The 22916-nt window shown below is 42.2% G+C and overlaps 1 protein-coding gene across 2 annotated transcripts in view; it reads right to left on the minus strand.

Annotated features, from left to right (window-relative positions):
• The window catches only part of SNX18 (sorting nexin 18), a 154103-nt gene that overhangs the window by 37540 nt on the left and 93647 nt on the right, over window positions 1-22916 (minus strand). Inside the window, exon 2 of one of the 2 annotated variants that reach the window (XM_072756928.1) lies at window positions 8377-9431. The exons of the other annotated variant lie outside the window; for it this stretch is intronic. Coding sequence (XP_072613029.1) covers window positions 9367-9431 — 65 coding nt within the window. The 3' untranslated portion in view covers window positions 8377-9366. Of the gene's footprint in view, window positions 1-8376; window positions 9432-22916 lie in introns of those variants that run through there. 2 annotated transcript variants of the gene reach the window in all.

Consider the following 22916-nt stretch of genomic DNA (forward strand, 5'->3'; position numbering starts at 1 on the left):
TGGGGGCCTGGAAGCCACTGGCTCTTAACCTCTGCTGGCCTCCACATGTTTGCTAGAGTGGGGACAGCTGCAGGGCTTCAGTTCTCAAAAGGCCCAAACCTGAGGAGGAAAAATGGAACAGTTCGTGCAGGGGGATGCTTCCAAGGAGCCACTGTAGCCATGCAGTGTTCCACACACACCTGAGAGTCTAACTTACCTCATTACCACACACACACACACACACACACACACACACACAAACACACACAAACACACACACTTTTCTTTTTTTTTTAATAAATTAATTTTTATTGGTGTTCAATTTGCCAACATACAGAATAACACCCAGTGCTCATCCCGTCAAGTGCCCCCCTCAGTGCCCATCACCCATTCCCCCCCACCCCCCGCCCTCCTCCCCTTCCACCACCCCTAGTTCGTTTCCCAGAGTTAGGAGTCTTTCATGTTCTGTCTCCTTTCCTGATATTTCCCACACATTTCTTCTCCCTTCCCTTATATTCCCTTTCACTATGATTTATATTCCCCAAATGAATGAGAACATACACTGTTTGTCCTTCTCCTATTGACTTACTTCACTCAGCATAATACCCTCCAGTTCCATCCACGTTGAAGCAAATGGTGGGTATTTGTCATGTCTAATGGCTGAGTAATATTCCATTGTATACATAAACCACATCTTCTTTATCCATTCATCTTTCGATGGACACCGAGGCTCCTTCCACAGTTTGGCTATTGTGGACATTGCTGCTAGAAACATCGGGGTGCAGGTGTTCTGGCGTTTCTTTGCGTCTGAATCTTTGGGGTAAATCCCCAACAGTGCAATTGCTGGGTCGTAGGGCAGGTCTATTTTTAACTCTTTGAGGAACCTCCACACAGTTTTCCAGAGTGGCTGCACCAGTTCACATTCCCACCAACAGTGCCGGAGGGTTCCCTTTTCTCCGCATCCTCTCCAATATTTGTGGTTTCCTGCCTTGTTAATTTTCCCCATTCTCACTGGTGTGAGGTGGTATCTCATTGAACACACACACTTTTCCGTTTCTTTCTCTTGGTGTAGGTTTTTACTTATTTTTCTCTCTTAGATGACAAATCTGAAGCGTTTCATAATTCTAGGTTACAACTCTGCATCTTTGCTTCTTGGTTCCCTTCACTGCTTTGTGATATCCTATATGTAGAGTGGTGCCCTGTATGCGATATTATAGGTTAAATAATGTCTCCTTCCTCAACGTATATGTTGAAGTCATAGCCCCCAGAGAATGGGACCTTATTTGGGAATAGGGTCTTTGCAGATGTCATTAGTTGAGATGAGGTCATACCACAAGGGTGGGTTCCTAATCCAGTATAACTGGTGTCCTTTAAAAAGGGGAAATTTGGACACAAAACACACACAGAGAGGTAAAGGGAAGATTAGGGGATAATTCTACAAGCCCAGGAACACCAAAGATTGTAAGAAAACTACCAGAAACAAGGAGAGAGCCCTGGAACTGATTCTGTCTCAGAGTCCTCAGAAGGAATCCATTCCGCCAACACCATGATCTTGGACTTCTGGCTTCCAGAACTGGAATTCAGCCAGTGAATTTCTGATGTTTAGGCTACCCAGTTTGTGGTACTTTGTTACAGCAGCCCTAGGAACCTCAAACACAGGACGTACTGAGTTGTCTTTCCAGCCCACCATCGTTCTGAGAAACCTCCTGCCCCCTCCCCCACCCCAGGAGCAGCCGTGTCCAACAACATGACTCTGATCCCGGCCAGAGCTCACTAGAAACTTGTATTTGAGACCAGGAAAGTAAGTCTCTAGCGATGGAAGCCAAAAAATATAAAACTCGCCAGCTGCCAACAATTGTGCTTTCCACAACAACAACAGCTAAAAGCCAGTCTGCCGCAAGACAAGGCTGGCACCCAGAGAAGCAGAGGCGAGGCTGGGAGAAAGCTGGCAGCGTTCCAGCCCTGTCTCCACTGGTGCCCGAAGCCCCAGCTCTGTCGGGACCTGGCCTGTGACTTGAGGTCTGCGGGACTGGAGCCACCACCCGGTAAATTCCCTTTTTGCTCAGACTGATGTATACAAGGTTTGCGGCACTCACAACTCAGCCTTGTAGTTAATATAATCTCCAAAACTTATGCACTCTTATTTTAATAATCAGTGGAAGGGAGGCACCTGAGTGGCTTAGTCTGACTTCTGTGCAGGCCATGATTCCAGGGTCCTGGGATGGAGCCCCAAGTCGGGCTCCCTGCTCAGTGGGGAGTCTGCTTCTCCCTCTCCCTCTGCCCCTCCCCGTATTCATGTGCACACACACTCTCTCTCTCTTTCAAATAAATAAACTAATTAGATGTTTTTAAAAATAAAATAATAAGCAGAAGGTTGCTGCCCTACAGAAGCAACTATGTTCTTAATGACAGGGGTGCTGGATCTTTCCTAAAAGCCTTCATGAAAATGAAACTTGGTGAAAACAATATAAGTTTTGTTGAAACATTCTGCCTTCGTTGAAACTGCAAGCCATCAGAAAGAGAAAGAAAATGATTAATTTCTTTACCTCTTAAATGAAAACCCAAAATAATTTAGTAACAGACAACTTTCATCTTTCATTAACATATGGGAATGTTTGTTGACTTACAGACACGGCATAGTGCCTTCACTAATTAAAAGTCATTTTGCAGAGTTGATTGGGATGTCTGTGAAAAGTTGGAGTCGTTTCAACTATTTATTATGTTTCCATTAGCTTTATTTTCAAAGAATTTACTAGCCCTGTGATAAGCTTCAAATGCCTGGCATTTTGCCTGAGAAAATATTTGCTATTTGGTGTATTAACAATGAGGACTTTTCCTGTCTGCCCATTACCACATTGTGTAAAATCTAAGAAAATAATTGCTTAGTTTTCATTCTGATCTATACACTTCTTAATGGCCTCTAATATTTCTAGAGGTGTAATCCAAAAGGCTACCAGTTTTATGTCAGAAAAGGGTAAGCACATGAAATCTGATGTCAGAGATTAGGAAATAAACAGCAAGTTTTATGCTATTTTGCATGCTAATGGGGAATATATTAGTTTCTGTGGCTGCATAAAAGCATTCTCCAGAATTTAGTGGCTTAAAATGGCATTAAATATTTATCTCACCCAGTTTCTGGGGTCAGGAATTCAAGAATGGCTTCCACGGGTATTTCCAGCTCCAAGTTTTGCTTGAGGTTGCCATTAAAGGGTTGGTCAGGGTTATAGGCCTCTGAAGATTTGACTGGAACTGGAACATTCCCTTGCCAGTGGGCTTGTTCCCATGGCTGGTAAACTGATGCTGGCTGTAGGCAGAAGGCCCTGGTCCTCACCACATGGACCTCTTGATAGCGCTACTAAAGTGTCTTCATGACAGGACAGCGAGCTTCACCCAGGGTGAGTAATCCAAGAGAGAGCAAATGTAGAAGCTATAATTCTTTTTGATGACCACACTTAGGTGCCATGCTCTGTCATTTCTACAACGTCCTAGTGAATACAGGAGTCAGCCCTATTCCAAGTGGGAGGGGAAGACTCTGGGGAGGCAAAAATCACCTGGGGCCTCCAACTACCTTGGAGGCTTCCTATTCTGCGTATTAGTGGGAAAGGAAAATTCTCTGTAAAAGAGGACAGAAAATGCTTTCCACAATGAATGTATTTGAGAAAATATCAGAAAAATTAACTCTAGAATCACAAAATTCTAGAATTGGAAAGTTCGGATTCATCCAGTCTAACTCCACCATGGAGACTGAGACGCAGAAAGCTGGCAATACTTTTCTGACCTAACTTAGCAAATCAGTGACTGAAACAGGATTAGATGCCAGCCACTTTACTCCTAGTTGGGGCTCATGTTGAGTATCCTGGCCTAGAAACCAACATCCACCCCAGCCTCCTCCTACGGTGCATTCCTCCGCCAAGTCCGGAACACCACCAAAACATTGCGATTCCCCAACTCTCTTGCAGCTAGGATTCTGGACATGATTCAGGTTCAAGCAGTCAGCGCACTGACCTGAGATGTAGAAATCAGAAGTGATGCCGAGAATATGGGCTGCAGCAACTTGGTTTGCTCCTACTGGCCGAGGTGGCAGCAGAGGGCTTGCGCTGTTCTCTGGCAGAGGCCACAGAGGTCCCAGTGCTCGGGTCACCAGCAGGTGAGCACTGAGGAGCCCGGCTCAGAGGTGTTAGCTTGCACCCAGGAGATGTGACATGGCTTTAAGGCTAAGAGCTGCAACAACGGCTTCCTGATCTCTAAAGAGCAAGGAAGCTCGCATATTCCTGGAGTGAGCAATGTCAAGTGGTGATTGCCACGGTCAGGAAGGTGGGAAATTAAGTGGTTAGCAGCTCCCCTGGAGGACTGGTTCTCTGGGTGGTTCTTGGCTTTGTTCCTGGAGTCCAAGCCCAGAGCCATTATTCCAGTCCTTCCAACGATTTTTAAGTACCTAATTCCCTGTGTTGAATCCAGTTCTCATGAAATAGAGTGGTGCCGGTTTTCTGCACCTAATGCTATTTCAGAGCATGTTCTCCTGTACGAATGAGAAAAGCAGCCTGACCTATGGAATCTGGCCTGACACAGCTGGATCTCACAGTCGTTAGGAAATAGCCTGACACTTACAGACAGGCCATGGGGTTCTCCCATTGAGAGTAAACAGTTTCTCAGAACATCAGCTTCAGACAAAGTCGCTCTGTTGACTGTGCAGGTCAAGACATGAATAAGAGCACTCTGTATCATGTCTGCACACAGACAAAACTGTGAATGTTGTCCAAGTCACACAAATGGCAAAATACCCCTCCATCCTTGCTTACCTGAGTGGCTGTTTCGTCTTTACTAATGAAAATCTTTGCTTTCCCTCTTTCCAGATAAGAGTTATTAAAATGTTCAGTCATAGACTTGCCCCTCTTCCTGACAGCATCCAATACAGACACGAGCCCTGTATCCTTCAGCCCTCCTCCAGTCACCTGACACGAGCCCAAATCCTGCAAATCCGTTCCCATTCACTGGTGTGCGTTTTGCTTCCCTGCAACAAGATGGTCACCCGGCCATCTTTAGCCAAAAGGCATTGGCATATAGAATTTGGTTTGAAAAATCTCCTGCTGTGCCAGTGGTGTGGACTATTTATAGTGGTTACTTTCTGTGCATAAGTGAACTATTCGGTATAGAATTAATATTCCTTTTTTGCCTTTTTCTCACCTGTGCTTCTTTATGAAAGCCAAAAAAAAAAAAATGCCAGAGTAGTAGTTTTGTGTCACCAAAAGCACAGGAATCATAAGCATCAAATGATAAAGAGAAAATCATAAAAGGAAGGATAAACAGTAGGCATAGAAGGTGATTGAAAATTAGATAAAGCAATTATGTAGTGAATTGGATAATAAGGTAATTCTTGAATACCCTAATACACTAGGCACTTGTACTAGTCATTTACACATGTCACTGACTTTATCATAATAATTCTACTGCAAAGTAGAGATTTTAATTCCCATTCAATATATGAGAAAGACTGGGCTCTGGAGCCCAATGACCTACTTGACAAGTAGTGATGATGGTATCCAAAATCAAGTTGCTAAAGATCATGTGTTTCCACAACAGAAATAGAGGTGGTATGGACATTTCTGAACCAACAAAAAACACCATTTTTTGCGGAGTAATAGGTCTTTGGTTTAGTGTTAATTGTCAGAATAAGGAAGCAGCTATGCAGGAAATCTACTACAAGGAAATGTTTTAAGAAAGTTATGTGTCGCAGATGCTTGTGGCAAACGTCTATGGCAAAGATGCTCACAGAGAAAGTATCTAGAACCGTTGCCAGGCCTAAAGCATTTTTCTGAGCTCCCTCGACTTCTCTATTAATGGCAGTGACGCCACTCTGGCCCTGAGCCAGCCACCCAATGCGCTTGGGTTTGTTCGACAGGCTGGCTGGAGGCAGGCCTTGCATCAGAAACGTGGCACTGCACACTCTTCGCTGATTTAAGCTGAGCACCTCCAAAGAGAATTGACTTCCTGTGACGCCAGGGGAGAGCAAATGGCCTGTGTCCAGGTGGCTTCATGGTGAGGAGGGGCAAACCCAATCCTAACCAGCACCACCTCCCCAGGCCCGCACCAGGTCTACAAGGCACAGAACCCCGTCCCCCCCACACCCCCTCATGTTGTGAACAGCCAAAGTGAAAATAATCCCAAACAGCCTGGGGGCCTTTCATTCTGTTTCATGTATGAATGGGGTGGATTCACAAATATATTTTTAAACATGCCCTGTCTTTTTCTAAATGTTCTGTTTCATTATTGTCCCAAATGACATTCGGGGGTATGTCCTAGCCTGAACTCCACAGCAGCACTTTCAACAGAGTGCCCAAAGGTAGCAAAGGGTAGCAAAGGGATCGGTGATCCTAACTGCAGTTAGGTGGGTATCCTTTGACATCCCTTTCCCAAGCTAGAGAGGGAAAGGAGAAGTGAGGAGGGAACGGAGGGTGGAAGGGCATAAAGTAAACACTCAATCAGAGGCAGGCTTTGCAGAACCAAAAAACTTGCAGATGATGGGGAAAATGGAATATAGCATCCCCAAGTTCACAATGATTTTTAAATACGGAGGAAAAGGGATCCCTGGGTGGCGCAGCGGTTTGGCGCCTGCCTTTGGCCCAGGGCGCGATCCTGGAGACCCGGGATCGAATCCCACATCAGGCTCCCAGTGCATGGAGCCTGCTTCTCCCTCCGCCTGTGTCTCTGCCTCTCTCTCTCTCTCACTGTGACTATCATAAATAAATAAATAAAAAAAGAAATGTTGTATTATCTCTTCTGCTTTCTTACATGTTTGCATTTCTCCATAGTAAAAAGTTCAAAAATACATACCACCATTGAGTTGAGAAATAAGAAGAAGAAAATATCTATATCTATCTATAATGAAAATGGTGCTTGTAGGAGATTTATCTTTATCAGAAATCGGTGAAAAGAACTCTAGCCTAATGCATACTTTGCAGCTGAGGAGTAGCAGGTTTTATTGGTGCTAGAAAGCATAGGCTTCCCATTGTGCAGGGCAAGTGGATGGTATTGACATGTGTCAAGGCATGTGCTTTCATGGCTTTCCTTCTAGTGTAGTGTGGTAGTGTGGTAGGCTGTGGGGTAGGCTGAGCCACCACCCCCACCATCCCCTATGATCAATAGCAGACAATGGCTTCTCCCAATGGGGTCAGAGCCCTTGGAAGCTTTGAAAGCACATTTTTCTCTGTGTGATGTTAAAGCAGGCCGCGCAAGTTCTGGGTTTGATCTGACTAAGTCATCTGTGACACGTAGGGAAGGCTGATAAGCTCCCCTGCACTCTGCCTGCCACACCCTCACTGCCGCTAGAACAGGGCCAGCAGATGGTAGCCATTCATAAGAGAGCACCGAGCATTCTTCTTTGGAAAGCAACCATGAAGTTCCCCTTCCTTCTGCACCCCCTTAAGCAGATGTACCAGCATCAGTCCTAGGTAAGAAGCCTGAGAGCCATTCATCCCTGACACCTCCATCTCAGTCATCTTCTAGAATCCAGTCAGCCTCCAAGTCCTGCAGATTCTATCACCTTCCTTTCTCTCAGGTCTATTCTCACCTCTCTATCCCCGCTACCCACTGAAAGTTCAAACTCTCATTCTCCATCACCTGGACTATTTTGATAGTCTCCTACTCAGCCAACCCCTGTTGTCAACCCCTGCAAACCACTTCAACGCTGCTGTAAAGATGAGTAATATGATTATCTCACTCATACTCTGGGAACCCCCTTGATATTGCCTCACGAACTTCAGGATGAAGAATTTGCTTTTTAGTTTGGAACACAAAGCCATCTATAGTTAGGCCTCTCCCCACTTCTCCTTCCTTTTAGGCTCCATTCCTCCAGTTCAACTGTTTGTAGTTCTTGGAATGTGTCAGGTGGAGTCTGACCCCTTTACATTTGCTCCAAGGTCCTTTCCTCCTAGCATGGCTCTCAGTGAACACCTTCATATTTTTCAGGACCAAATTCAAGCATCACACCTTAAGTAAAACCATCCTGAGCAGGACCTGCTACAGAGCTGAGTGTGGGGCAAATCCAGCCCACACTCTCCTCACCAAATCCTGAGCTCTAGTGTAGGAACAACGGAGGATGAGGCTCTAATTTACAAAAGGGCACAGCATAAGCTAACTGCACGTTTCTGCCCAAGTAGAATCTGCCAGCACCTCTTTCATATCCCCACCGTACCCCATACCCATCGGCAGTCATTTATTGGACTTGTAGGTTAGTGGAGGGATGTGAGACAGAGATTTGGACCCATAGGCACTCGGGGCAATGCCATCTCTTTTCTGCCTTGTAACTGTTGCACCTAGCACAGAGCTTGGCACATCCTGGGCACCTATAAATGATTATTGAGTAAGTAAAGCCATAAATTATCCACCAGTTCAGAGCACTATGTTGTTATATATTTATTTAAAGCAAACAAGCCACATGTTGGAACATCAGAATTTCACATCTGGCCACGTACGATCTGGTTCAGTAGAGCCACGTTGGTAAATCTCCTGCTCATGATGAATGATCTCAATATCTTCGTTAGAGGCATCCTCAGGAAGACTCAGAGGCCACTGCTTCAAACCACCAGTCCCCTGCTCACTTGTAGAAAAGCAGCATAGCTGGGAGGGCTCACAACAGGAGGCCTGTTGAAAACAAGTTGTGGTTTCATCCTGTGTTTGGATTTCTGTGCAGGGAAGGGCACTTCCTCTTGCATTCAGGAGAGCCAAATCATACATTCGGGTGGAGAGGATTGTGGCTGTAAAGCTCATGCTGGACACATGAAAAGGTGTCAGCATCCTCGAACTGGCTGAACACACAGCTTGGAGCGTGAACTTATATGGCAGGCAACCAGGAATTGGGGATTGCTTTTGCTGCATCATTTTCTGTGGGGGTTGCAATATGAAGGAGGCTTTGTTGATTTGGGTATAGATTATTATGCTTGGCAATATCCTCTAGTTAGCAATGTTTGGATACTTGCTAACTTGTGAGTTCTTCAGAAGAGAGAATATAAAAAGATGCCAAGCTTCTCCTTGACTTCCTGTCATTGCAGTTAACACAGGACAGTAGGAAACAGTGAGCCGTAGACCCAGGCACTGTCTAGAGAAGTAGACAGACCACGAGTTTGAGGCAAGCTGAGTCCTTATGTGTTTCACTTCCATGATGGTACTCACCAACAGAGCTATTTTGGTCTATTTTAAGGAACAAGACCCTAGAAGATCATGTCAGAAAAGCAGCTGGGGGTGAGGGGGAGGTTAAAGCCTTGAAGCCCTTGAAGAGACAAACAAAAACTTGGGTTTTATTAGAAACAATGTTCATATTTCCAATACTTTCAAAGCCATAAAAATTAGGAGGAAAAAAATTTTTTCTGGGGTTTTTGCAGGCACAGGGCATTATTCTCTCTCCCATTTCTTAATCTGGCATTTTCTTTCTTCAAGTACCAAGTCCAGTAAACATTCTTTAAATGGAAAGAAAAAATTATTAATGAATGCCAGAAAACAGTTTCCCAGCCAGTCAGCCAAACCACAAATACCCAAAAATGTGATTTCATTTTTAATAATATAATGAACTGAAGAATATCAAGTAGGAAAATAAAGAGAAAGAGAAAAATGTACTCTAAACATCTATCAAAAGGATTTCCAACTTCAGATTAGAGACGACAGAGCAAGAAAAATACCTAATCAATGATGGAGTTCAAAACCCAGTGTCAACAAAATTGAGAAGATATTAGTGATTAATAAACTCTAACCCCTCCAATAGGCTTAGTCACCTACTTTGAAATTCTCTTCTCATTCAGGACCCTCATTTTCCTCATCTGTAGGATGAGCTAAGGAGCACACACTTAACCAAGAGTCCAAAGATGGCATCAGGTGAAGACATTAGTGCCAGAAACTGTGTTTTCTGAGTACTGCTCCTGCCTCTGGGGGAGACCCTTAGGCAGACTTAAGCTCTAAGAGATTAGCTTCTGCCTCCCTGAAGCTGGGAAAGATGCAAGGTAATTTGTAACTAAATGGGTAACATCTCTTCAAGAAGTTTTCTCTAACCTGCTCCATAGCCTAGGAGGGAAGGCTTAGACTCCTCATCTGTTTTCCCCAAACAGCAGGGCATATATCTTGCTGCATTTAAACAAGTTATTGTAATGCAGTGCCTATGGCCTCCCTCATTAGACCATGAACTTGAGAAACCGGGTATTTTCACACCGCTGTTACCAAGTATAGTGGCTGGAACATGAATTGATTAATTTACATGAAAGCTTTCTTTCTTTGTATCTGTAGAACTCAATCTCTTTAGTTGCTCTACCCTATGATTATATAATTCTTATTATTTTTTTAGTACCAACAAATAGGATGCACTTTTCTTCAGGATCTATCAGCTAACAATTTTATAAAGAGAGAAACAGGTACAGATACTACATCTAGATCAGTGCTCCAACTTTTTTGTACAGGAAAAGCATGTGGGGACCTTGTAAGGTGCAGAGGCTGAACCACTTGACTTAGGGAGGGATCTGAGACTCTGCCCTTCTAGGTGCTGTCAATACTCTTAGTCCACAGGGTAACCGTGACTTGAGCTGGGTGGGGTTCAGTGTTCTCTTCTGACAGTTAAGTTCAGAGATTTGAGAAGTTTAGGGCTGCTTTAGAAGTTCTGCCCTGTATCAGGGACCCAGATTTCTTCTATCTTTCTGCTTCGCTATCTGGTATGTTTTACCACCCCAGGGGCTCCTCTTGTCCCCAGATGGCAGCTGCCAATACTATAGTCGGGAGAGAAGAGGAAACACCAAGGTCGAATGGGTACATGACTGGGTCAACTCCTTCAATAGAAGCTTTCAGGAAAAACCCCACTCAACAACTTTTACTGTGTGGGAAAATTCACTTCTCTTCCTTGGGTTTCTCCTTTTCTCTTACACAACTACCATGCTCACAATACTTTTGACACAGGGTATATGAGGTTTTTCTTCACACCAAGCAATTCTCTGAGATACCAACTGGGTGCCCTATAATTCACCTCAATTCTCATGCTATCTACCTAGAGATAGCATCAGATTCCACAGGCTAAGGGCTCAGTCCCACAAGACTACCCACTCTACAACTTCAGATACCAAACATAAGCCCAGGTTGTCACCTGTGCTTCTGACTGACAAGCTATAAATCGGAGGTTCCTATAATCCCCTCCTCAGGTTGGTTCACAGAGCTCAGAAAACCAGTTCACAGGATGCCTGGGTGGCTCAGAGGTTGACCATCTGCCTTTGGCGCAGGACGTGACATTGGGGTCCTGGGATCGAATCCCACTTCAGGCTCTCTGCATGGAGCCTGCTTCTCCCTCTGCCTATGTCTCTGCCTTCTCACTGTGTCTCTCATGAATAAATAAATAAAATCTTTTAAAAAGAAAACCAGTTCACTTCCTAGATTACTGGCTTATTACAAAGGACATTCTTCAGAAACAGCCAGATGGAAGACATGCACAGGATGAGATATGGGGAGTGAGACTTGGAGTTTCTGCGCCTTTTCTGAGCATGCCCCTCTGCTAGAACCCTCCACATGCTCACCAACCCAGAAATTCTCCAAATCCCATCCTTTTGGGTTTTTATAGAAGCTTCATTACATAGGTGTGATTGATTAAATCATTGGCCATTGCTGATCAGTTCAACTTCCCAGCCCCTCTCCCCTCCTCAGAAGCCAGAAGGTGGGACTGAAATTTCCAACCCTCCAATCACATGATTAGGTCTCCTGCAAACAGCCCCACCCTTAGGTGCAGTCCAAAAGCCACCTGCTAGCCTAATCTCAAGCATGATTGAAAGGGGTTTGTTATGAATATCAAGACGGTTTTATTGTTGTCATCGCTTAGGACATCTTAGGGATTTTAGGACCCAGAAATGGGGATGAAAACCAAATATATATTTCTTACTATAAATCACAATATCACATTCATTTATATCTCTTTGGCCAGTACTTAGTCATCTATCTAAAGGAAGGCTTGAAAATGTGGTTTTCCAGTTGGGTACATTGCTGATAACATTGAATTGAGGTTCAGGGGTAAACGGATGCCAGGTAGACACTAGCAGTGTCTATCATGAGACAAATGAGATTATCATGGATCCCCTGTTAGCTGCCCATGGCCTTAACCTCTTGACTGTGCCCAATTCCTAAAGCGATCATGTTGTTACTCTGTTCAAACACACACACAAAAAGCCAGCTATTTTTGTGCTTTCTTGAGTTTTGTAAACTCCCTGACTTTATTTCTTGACTGAAGCCATCATCACACATGGCTGCAAAATTTGAAGAAAGTTGGGGGAAACCAACTCATGGTACTTTGCTACTTCCTCTTTGGAATAACATTACTATTCAATGCTTAGTTTGATTCAGGCTTTATTTGCATCCATGGGTTCTTAGGTGTAAGGGAAACACTGTTATTGTGACATTAGCTGAGATCTCGGATCAAGGTTGCTGGCAGGTCCTCCAGCTTATTGTCCCTGAGGTTACGGCTTATAAATAAGGGAGTCAGTCCAAAGGAGATGTGCTATTTTCCTGCTCAGTGCCAATTCTGTTTATTCTTTGATTACCAAGGGAGTCCTCCAAGGTGAAGAAATAATCTCAGCCCATTGATTTCTGCCTGGGCAATCCCATTCTTTGCCTGCCTCTTTGCCCAAAACTTCCAGGGGGCAGGCAGGGGCCAAGGAGTAATAGCCATTCCTGAAAAGGAGGCTTCTTGAGTGATTAAAACCATGTCCCCTGTTGGTGGCTGACACAGGTGGGGTGCCTGCCCTGTGCCCCAAGTCATGATGTAAAAGACAGTAAAAAGCTCAAATCAGGGATGCCTGGGTAGCTCAGTGGTTGAGCATCTGCCTTTGGCTCAAGGAGTGATCTCGGGGTCCTGGGATCAAGTCCTGTGTCAGGCTTCCCTCAGGGAGCCTGCTTTTCCCACTGCCTATGTCTCTGCCTCTTTGTGTGTGTCTCTCATGAATAAATAAATAAAATCTTTAAAAAGAAAGAAAAGAAAGAGAAAGAAAGCAAGCAAGAAAGAAGAAAGAAAGAAAGAAAGAAAGAAAGAAAGAAAGAAAGAAAGCCAGATGGCTCAGTGATTTAGCGCCGCCTTCAGCCCAGGATGTGATCCTGGAGTCCCAGGATCGAGTCCCACGTCAGGCTCCCTGCCTGTAGCCTGTTTCTCCTTCTGCTTTTGTCTCTGCCTCTCTCTCGCTATGTCTGTGTCTCTCATGAATAAATAAATAAAACATAAAAAAAAATAAATAGAAAGAAAGAAAAGCTCAAATCAGAAACAGGCAAGAGAAAGGCCGTCACATGTTTTCCTTCCCTTCTTCTATCTCAAGGAGTTTATGTCTCCAAAATCATAATTTGAAATAATAAAAACATTTTGGGATCGTAAATAAATATGGTGTGTTCACCTACTACTACTAGGGCTTCATTCCCTGAAAATAATTTATATAAATTAACCAAAAGTATCTTTTAAAAAATAAATGTAATATGATCTATCTGTATTAGTTCAACCATCAGATTTTGTGATCTATAGCAATAGTAATAATAATAATAAGACATTATTATATATAATAATATATCAGAATATAACAGTAATTCTGAGCCCAAGTAGATAGTCTGCAGTCCACACTTGTACAAGGACCACCTGCACAGCCCTGGCCTGATATTGGTGAGGAGCAAGGTGGTGTTGAACCCCTGGATGAAGTCTCACAATGAGAGGAAGAGAGCCCAATTATCCACATTGGGCTCCTGAAACTGCTTTTTATTCCACTCTGATTTTTTTTAAATCAATCTTATTTTAATGGACAGATTTCCAGGTTTTAATTATCCATCTTGGCATACTGGAGGACTATGGGAGAACTTTCTTTGGAGTTGTTACTGCAAGTTCCTTTCTGTCATTATGACAGTCAAGGAGAAGCCAGGAGACTCTTATGAATCCTTCTTCAAGTTCATCCAGACAGTTCTCTGCTGAGAGTTTGTTTTGTTTTGCTTTGTTTTTGTTTTTGTTTTTGTTTTTGTTTGTTTTTTTACCTTGTCAGGATTGTTCAGGGCAACCCAGGCCCTCCTAGAGGGCCAGTTCCAAGACAGGAGACCCTACTTCTGGTGACAGTGCTGATCTTTCTTCTACTAAAGCCAAAGAGGTATTTGAGGTTAGACTTCTTTGACCTTTGTTCGTCCTGACAGAAGATAACATGTTAGACACTATTTTGAATTTAGGTGCTGAAAACTCTCAATCACCCTATTCCCAATTCTATTCACTTCTTTTTTTTTTTTTTTTAAAGGTTTATTTATTTTAGAGAGACAGAGAGAGAGGAGAGCATGCATGCATGAGTGGGAGGAGGGGCAGAGAGAGAGGGAGAGAGAATCCTCAAGCATACTTGCCACTGACCTCGCAACCAGAAGTGGAGCTCAATCCCAGGACTCTGAGATCATGACCCAAGCCAAAATCAAGAGTCGGATGATCAACTGATTGAAACACCAAGGCATTCCTCTGTTCAATTTTAAGAGCACCCACTGAATTCTCCAAAGGACTCTGCCTAAGGAGAGTTATCTCTGTTAGCCACAGAAATTGATGACTCCCTCAGTCTTTACTAAAAGCTTGGCCCACAACCCATCCTCACTCATTGCCCAACTCAGTTTTGCCCTCACATAACCTCGTTAGTCAGCCCCAGCACTCAGTTCCAAGTGGCCCCTCCAGAAAGCCTGCAGACCACTTCTTCTCTGGGGGTGACTAAGCAAGCTTAATCAGGTCCAAATGAGCTTCATTTCTTGGAGAGAGTGCTTGTCCCTACAGTTTCCAGGATAGACGTGAGGCCACAGGCCCAAGTGTAAATCTTGGGTGTAAAGCTTCCTTTGGGTAAGTTACTTGGGCATAAAGCTTCCTTTGGGTAAGTTACTAAGAATATCTCTGATCCTCATTATTCTCATCTTCAAAATAAAGGTTAAAAATAGTCCTTACTTCCTAGGGTTGTTTCAGGGTTAAAAGAGCTAGTGTGTGCTATATGTTTAGACCATATCTGACACATAATAAGCCATCAATAAATATTAGATATTGTTATTTTGGCAAGTGCTGGAATTGACATTGACTTTGCCATATTAATTCATTCATCTGCTCATTTAAAATGTATTTACTGGGGTGCCTGGGTAGCTCAGCCCATTAAGCAGCCAACTCTTCATTTTGGCTCGGTCCAGATTTCAAGGTGGTGGGATGGAGCCCTATATCAGGATTGTTTGGTGGGGAGTCTGCTTGTGATTCTTGCTCCCTCTCCCTCTGCCCCTCCATCTGCTTGCATGCTCAATATCTCTAAAATAAATAAATAAATCTTTAAAAATTATTTATTGACTACCTATGATATACCAGTTATTGTGGTCAGCCACAAATCAAGGACAGCCATTTTATACATAAATTATATATACCTCTACAGATTCTAATACACTGGTTTTTCAGAAGTATTTTAACATGATAGCCTTCAAAGCCCTGGAGTTTTAAAATGTTCATCTCCACATGTTCATGGTTTTAAATTTTTATTTTCCTGCTTAAGAAAGCCTCCAGTGGCCAACCCATAATGACCTCTGAGAGCAAATTTCCACTGTCAGCCTCAGGGTAGAAATTCATGGCAGGTCTTTTAAATTTTAATTTCTAATTAGGTGTTCCAAAATGCAGACGTGATATTTCTCCACATTTATATTCTTCTCTATTGAGATAAATACTATCTAAAGTGAGACATATAAAATAAATAAAAGGTAAAATGATAGTTAAAAGAGAGACATTATGTCTGGACAGAATTACTGCTCTGCTACTTCCCCACTTCAGGCCTTAAAGGATTCACAGTTACAAAGTCAGGGCCTAGAGAGATGTGGCCAGAGTTCAAATCCCAGCTTCCACCATTCCTCCCAGGTGACCTTAGGCAAGGAGACCATATAGGGGACCATGGACTCTCTCTGTGCTTCTGTTTTCCTTACCTATAAAGGTGAGCAAAACAAATAAACAAACAAAAAACCACCACTATGTAAAATTATCATGGGGCTAGATGAAGTGATTCGTCTAATCAGTGAATACATAATAAATATTGCTGTGTCAGTCACTGATCAATCATTTTTTTCCATGAGCCAGACTTTCAGACACAGATGCTCTCCTAAAAGGAAATTATTCACCAAACTTTTAAAATTTCACATACTACTATTCACCTGTCCCATGTTTCATTAAATATGAGAGGTAAATTTGTACCCATTCATCAATGTGAAAGCTGAGGATTCAGGAGTGGTTCTTTAAGTTTATAAAATTCAGGTGTCAGAAAAAAGAATACAAATTCAAATCATGTGACTCCATTTCCAAGGCTCTTTTTTTCCTTAACCTTCCTATACCAGTGGACCAAGGGAGAAAAAAAATGACCAAGCTATTGCAAAAACAATAAACTCTTTGGAAAGCACCATTGGCTCTACCTGAAAATGCACCCTGGCAGGATATTTTTCGGTCACTAAAGACAACATATTATCTATCCAGCAGCCATTCTTCAAGACAGCTTCATGTCTAATTGGAATACCAGTGGGTACTGATTTCCAACAATTATAAAGGGAGCCCCTGTCTGACAAATGGGCAATCACACTAGGTGTAAGAATAATAAAGCCATTTTTGTACAGAGTTTTTGAAATAGAAGAAAATATGCCCTGTCTCTCTAATCTATCAATCTGGAAACTGTGAAGTCTTGCAGAAACTGGAGAGCAGTCCAGGGTTTCCAGACAGGTGAGGTGAAAGCAGCAGACCAGTCAGAAGAACAGGTCTGACTGGCCTCTGACTGGGACTGCCTGTGCCAGGGAGCTGTAGAAGCAAGGATATTAGGAAGGTCTTATAGAACACAGAGACTGTCCAGAGGGCCAGGCACCGTGCTAGGCATTTTACAGGGTACCCACATAATTCTGTATATTAGGGGGCCATAGTAAAAGGAGGGTGCTTCCAAGAAGCTGGGTTTTTTGGGAAGATTTTTATTTACTTATTCATGAAAGACACAGAGAGAGAGAGAGAGGCAGAGACATGGCACAGGAAGAAGCAGACTCACTGCAGGGAGCCTGACGTGGGACCACATCCCAGGATCCTGGGATCACAACTTGAGCCAAAGGCAGACACTCAACCACTGAGTCACCCAGGTGCCCCCAAGAAGCTGTTTTGACACAACTTCACTTTTTGGTAGGGAGGGAAGAGATAGCACATGCATGCACACTAGTAGGGGTCAGGGGACAGAGAGAAGGAGAGAATTTTAGGGAGGCTTCACATCTAGTGTGGAGCTGGGCACAGGTCTCAATCTCAGGATGCTGAGATCATGACCTGAACCGAAATCAAGAGTCCCACCCTTAACCAACTGAGTCACCCAGGCACCCACAACTTCACTTTTTAAAAAAGTTACCAGGTAACATTAACTGTCTTATCCTGGACCCTCACTCCACCCCATGTATCTCTTCACCTACCATTTTTGTTAAAACCTTTTGCTTACTATGTGCTACTTGCATTATATTTTCCATCTACCCTTTCTGCGCTTCCCATCCCTAAACATAGCCCACCTCACCCCATTTTGCTCCATTCCTCATTGTTGACAGGAGCCAGCAAAATCTATACTTACTAGGAAATTTCTTTCAACAAAATATCTTAAAATTCACTCTTCTGACCCCAAGGGACGTTTGATTAAAATGAATTCTGATATTAACACTTATTTCAAGTGGGAAAAAGGTTAATAGATAATATTTCATTCATGATTCATTCATAAGAAAATTATGAGATTCCTCATAGATGTTTGAAGATAGTTCTGCCTTGTATTCCACTTCCAGGTTCAAAATTCTCAAAATTCTTCTCTCAGTTCTCTCATATTCCAGAATTTCTATGGTGTACCTTCTTTATACATGGCCCACTCATATTCTTGGTCTCTTCCAGATTGAACAAATGAAGTTCATTTATCAATTGTCATGTGCCGCTGTTTCACAATGAATTTCATTTGCATCTGCCAATTAGTAGCTTTGATCGAGTTGTACAGTTGGACACACCTTTCATTAATCTATCTTTAACTTTATATTTAAGATAAAAAATAACGCATTTGATGACAGCCTCACTGTTCGATCTGAGGACATGTGTGCAGATGGCATAGCAGTTAAAAACATAGGCTGCCTGGTTCTGAACCCTACATATATATGTGTTATATATCCACATGTTATATATATATACATCCCCATACACGTTATATGTGTGTTACATGTTATAAACATGCTATATATATGTTGTATATATGTTGGCCCCATCCACATGTTATGTAAATACCTTACATATGCTTATTACGTGTGTCAGGTATTCTCTCAAATTTTATATACATATATGTTATATATATATAAAACATATATATATGTTAGCCATTATTTTTTATATACATATTTGTATATAAATTTTATATACATATATGTTATATATATATATGTTATGGCTAACATATAAAACATATATATATGTTAGCCATTATTTTTACCAATTTTAAATTGGGTAAATTGTTTAAATGAATGTTTCACTTAATAATAATAATAATAATAATAAGCCCATCCACATGTTATGTAAATACCTTACATATGCTTATTACGTGTGTCAGGTATTCTCTCAAATTTTATATACATATATGTTATATATATATAAAACATATATATATGTTAGCCATTATTTTTACCAATTTTAAATTGGGTAAATTGTTTAAATGAATGTTTCACTTAATAATAATAAGCCATTTCTTTCTTTTTTCCTTCTTTATTTTTTATGCAACCCTAGCCATAGGGACTATGGTTGGGAAGGGGAACTGGTTTGGGACAAGACGTGAAGGAGGACTGGGGAAAGCTCTTAGGCTTGTGTATGGCTCAGGTATGAACAATGTACATGTTCATGTGGAGTTTTGTAAAAGTGCTACTAAAGGAGAACATGAGAGATGAGTTAATGTTTCTGTCATGAGTATTACTCAGATTTTTTTTTTTTGCTGAAAATGTAATGACTTATTGTGTTCCCCATACCAAAATGTTCCACAGGCAAAACAGCTGCACCAAAAAAAAAAAAAAAAAAAAAAGACCTCATTGGAAAGACAGGAGCCCGGTTATTTAATGGGGGAGGCATTGTCATACTGCAAAAGTGTAAAGGGGAGATGGGTAGACTCAAAAACCCACCTCCTAGGGCAGATTCCCCTGTGCGAGGACACCAGCCATGCAGAAGATGGGGGGGAGAGCATGTCTCTGAGCCATCCCTGAAGCTCGAAAACTTAGAAGGATAAAAACCAGGCATCACTTAGATCAGAAAAGAGAAGTAAGTGAGATATCAGTTGAATTGAAAGGCCTAGCTAAGTCTCTCTCCTAAGCCAGTGTTTGCTCTGTAAACCAGGAACAGAAGGTGGTGAACACTCAACCTCAGCTCCCCCTACACTCACAACAGACAGAACACTTATCCTGCCAAGCCAAGGGGACATCACAGATTCCCTCTCAACATCATGCTCCAGGTCAGTTTCCCCTTCAGTGCTTGTCACTGGGACAGGCTACCTAACATGTAGAGCCCAGTGCAACATGAAAATATGGGGCCCGATGTTCAAAAATTAAGAATTTCAAGATGACGACAGCAGAGCATTAAGCCAAGTGCAAGTTCCTTCTGAGCACAGGGCTCTGATATTCCACCCATAGTCAGTGGCATCTGCTCCGTGGGAAGCAGACCCCAAAAGCCTGAGATCTACATGTAGGGAGCCTATCCAGAGCGCTCTTAAATATACATCTATAAGGGGGTGAGGGAAGCAGGACAGGGCAAGGGGAGAAGCTGAACTGCCATGCAGTTGGGGCAGAGGTCTCAGGGGATTCTCTGAGGAGCCCAGGAGCTGAGACTGTACCAGTAGAAGCAAGGGGCCTGGACTTTATGCCCCCACCACACTGAATATCCAACACTCACTGGATGCAGGCTGCCCACAGGTAAGGCCCATAGCCTTGGGCAGTGCGGCTGTCTTTGGCAGAATCTAATTCCCAGAGAAACTCCACCAAGTGTTCTTTAACCACTAACACTCCCAGTAGCAGGGGGCCAGAGGACGGCCTCATTCTGAAAGGAGATCTGGGCTGAGCACCACTGCATATGCCACCCCCATCGATTAATGACGAATATTTTCCATTCCTGAAATAGATGTTGCAGTTGATGACCTTCTGGGACCAGTGTGACAAGGTTACTTCAATAAAATAAAACAAGGCAAGCAGCAAGAAAAAAGAATACCAGGAAAAGCTCCGGGAATGTGTGCCACTCCTCCACACCAGGGGCAGCAGATTGGAAGTGCTGATTTTACAGGGAGGCTTGGAAGCTGAAGCAGGTGCTTCAGAAACTTGGCAGCTTTTATGTTGTTTTTATTATCTGTATTTATTTTCTTATATTTTCCCTTTTCACAATGAAGAGATTGCTGGCATTTTAAAATGAACTCGACTGAAGAACAAAAGGGAAATCAAGGCTTTTGTCCTTGCCTAGCTCAAGAGATGGGACTGAGTAAGGAAGCAGCAGACGGACTGGAAATGGGAGATCCCCCAGGACCAGGTGAACATTCAGAAAGGAGCAGGGATCCTGGCTCTCAGGCCTGGAAGCCTCATCTAGTCACACCATGGAGGCTTCTATGTCTTCTTTAAATTAAGGAGCCTCTGCAAGCCTAAAATGTCTGTCTTAAATTCCAGTGCTAAGACTCCTGAGATAATATATAAAAATTTTTATATATCATGAGTGTTATATTAATTATATCAATATATTATACATTATATATTATATATAATAGATATACACTAATAATTAAGACTTCTGATTATTATGCCTTTAAGAATATTCTCCACCAAATGGCCCAGATCAACACAAGTATTTTTTGAGACTCTCAAAAACACGTATGTTTATGACTCCCAAAAAGAAAAAAAAAAAAAAGATGTACTGGACACCAAGTTCAGAATTTAATCATAATGGAATTATTTTCTGGCTGCTTTAAAATTGCAAAATTTCAAGTTCAATAGCTTAGGGTTCTATTTGTAGCAAAAAGTTAAAGTTTTAAAGCAAATCTAATTAATCAATTTCTAGTGCACTGAAACAAATATACTGATAAGCATTAACTATTGTAAAAATATTTATTTTGTGAATAGGAGGTCAGTAATTTTTAATATTCCTAAATGGAATATGCTATAAAACAGGTTAAAATGTATTATATATCTTTCAGATTTGCAGTGTTTTGTATTTTAATCTGGGGTTTGATTCCTTCATTTCAATCACAGTGTTTGCAGGTTTTATGTTTACTTTGAGTGAAGGAGGTGTTCAGAAATGGTTTTATCCTCTAGAATGATGGACTAAATTGTTTCCAGGCTCCAGTCTACTAAGCAAACCCCAAAAGGAAACAAATACCTCCATTAGAAGGAACTCTGAGGCACTGCCTCCCCTCCTTGAGTTTCAGAACTATGGCTAAGCCAATGTCTCAGAAGTCTTAAATCACAAGAATGAGTCAGATCCTGGATTTCTTCTTCTACACCACTGTCTAAATCCAGCAGAAATTTGATTGAATTATATGAGAAAAGTTCAATATTAAATATGTTGCAATAGAAATATCCTGATTGGAAGAGGTATGTATTTATGTACTTGGAGGTGATCCCCCAAATGGACCCTTATGCCCATTTCACCTCCCACCCTTATTGGGTTCTAAGGGCCTCTTAAAAAAAAACATCAAATGATTGGGAATTAAAAATCACTCTTCCAAATACTGTCTGCTTTGCACAGGACTGTTGTCGGGATCAAAATGAGATTCTAGCCATGAAAGTGAAGAAAAGAGTTTCCAAATACCTACAGATGCTTCACTTGTTCATAATACTTTTTACATTTTAGATAAGTAAACCAACAGTAAAATGAGTATCTCCCAACAAGATGAATAGCTGTGTGAAAGCAAAGTATATGCCTTTTCTCTCTGCACTTTTGCACAACGTAGACTCTCAGTGAATATTTGTTAACTCTAAAAGAATATAGCCTCCTATCTTAGCACACGTGGTAAATTTGTGTTCAAGATCCAGAGAAGCTCTCAGTGATTAAGCTGGAAGGTCCTCCAAAGGATTATTTGTAAAATGCATAATGACAGCCAACATTTATTGAGTGTCTCTACCAGCCCTTATATGCTTATTATATCTATGAGGACTATACTATTATTGGACTCCCTCTCAGATAGGGAAGCTGAGGCATAGAGATGTTAAGCAACTTGCCGAAAGTCATACAGCTACTAAGTGTCAGAGTTTGGTTTCAAACAAGAAGACCTTACCCCAGTCCAAGCTCTCAATCACTAAACCTCAGAAGAATAAAAGCAGATGCCGGTCACTGGTTGCTGGAATCCATTACCATTGTAGGGGTTCTGTGTTCAACCCAGACAAAACCAGGTGAACTCTCGGTCCCAGCTCTATTCAACCAGCTAACTCCACCCTTTTGAAAATGCAGAAACAAAGGGCCAAGTCAGGTGACTAGTTGATATAGGTGTGGCACCATCACAGATATTGAACCATTTGGCATCTGAATTATCAGTCTGCACCTTCAGAATCTAAGTATATTTGGGGGGAGTGCATGAACATCTTGTATTCCATTAAGTCTTCTAAAAATCCATCACCTCTGCTTCATATACAAAACACAAGCTTCTCAGTCCTTCTATCTACAACTAGAAGCAGGATTTTACTGATCCAGGGTAAGGGATGCATTAAAGTTTGCAAATTCCCAGGTCCGATCTTCAAATTCAGGTTTATCAGGCCTGAGGGGTTTTGCCCTTTTAGCTAGCAAAACAAGTGATGCTAGTATCGGAAAGACACCATCCTGTATTTGGAAGGAACACTTCTTATCTGCCTGAGGTTTGACCAAATAGAAAGAACTTGTGTATTTTCTTTTTAAAGAAACCATGACAAATCCCTTTATCACCCCCCAC

This window comes from Vulpes vulpes, chromosome 4 (assembly GCF_048418805.1).
Source record: "Vulpes vulpes isolate BD-2025 chromosome 4, VulVul3, whole genome shotgun sequence".
NCBI classification, from domain to species: Eukaryota; Metazoa; Chordata; class Mammalia; order Carnivora; family Canidae; genus Vulpes; species Vulpes vulpes.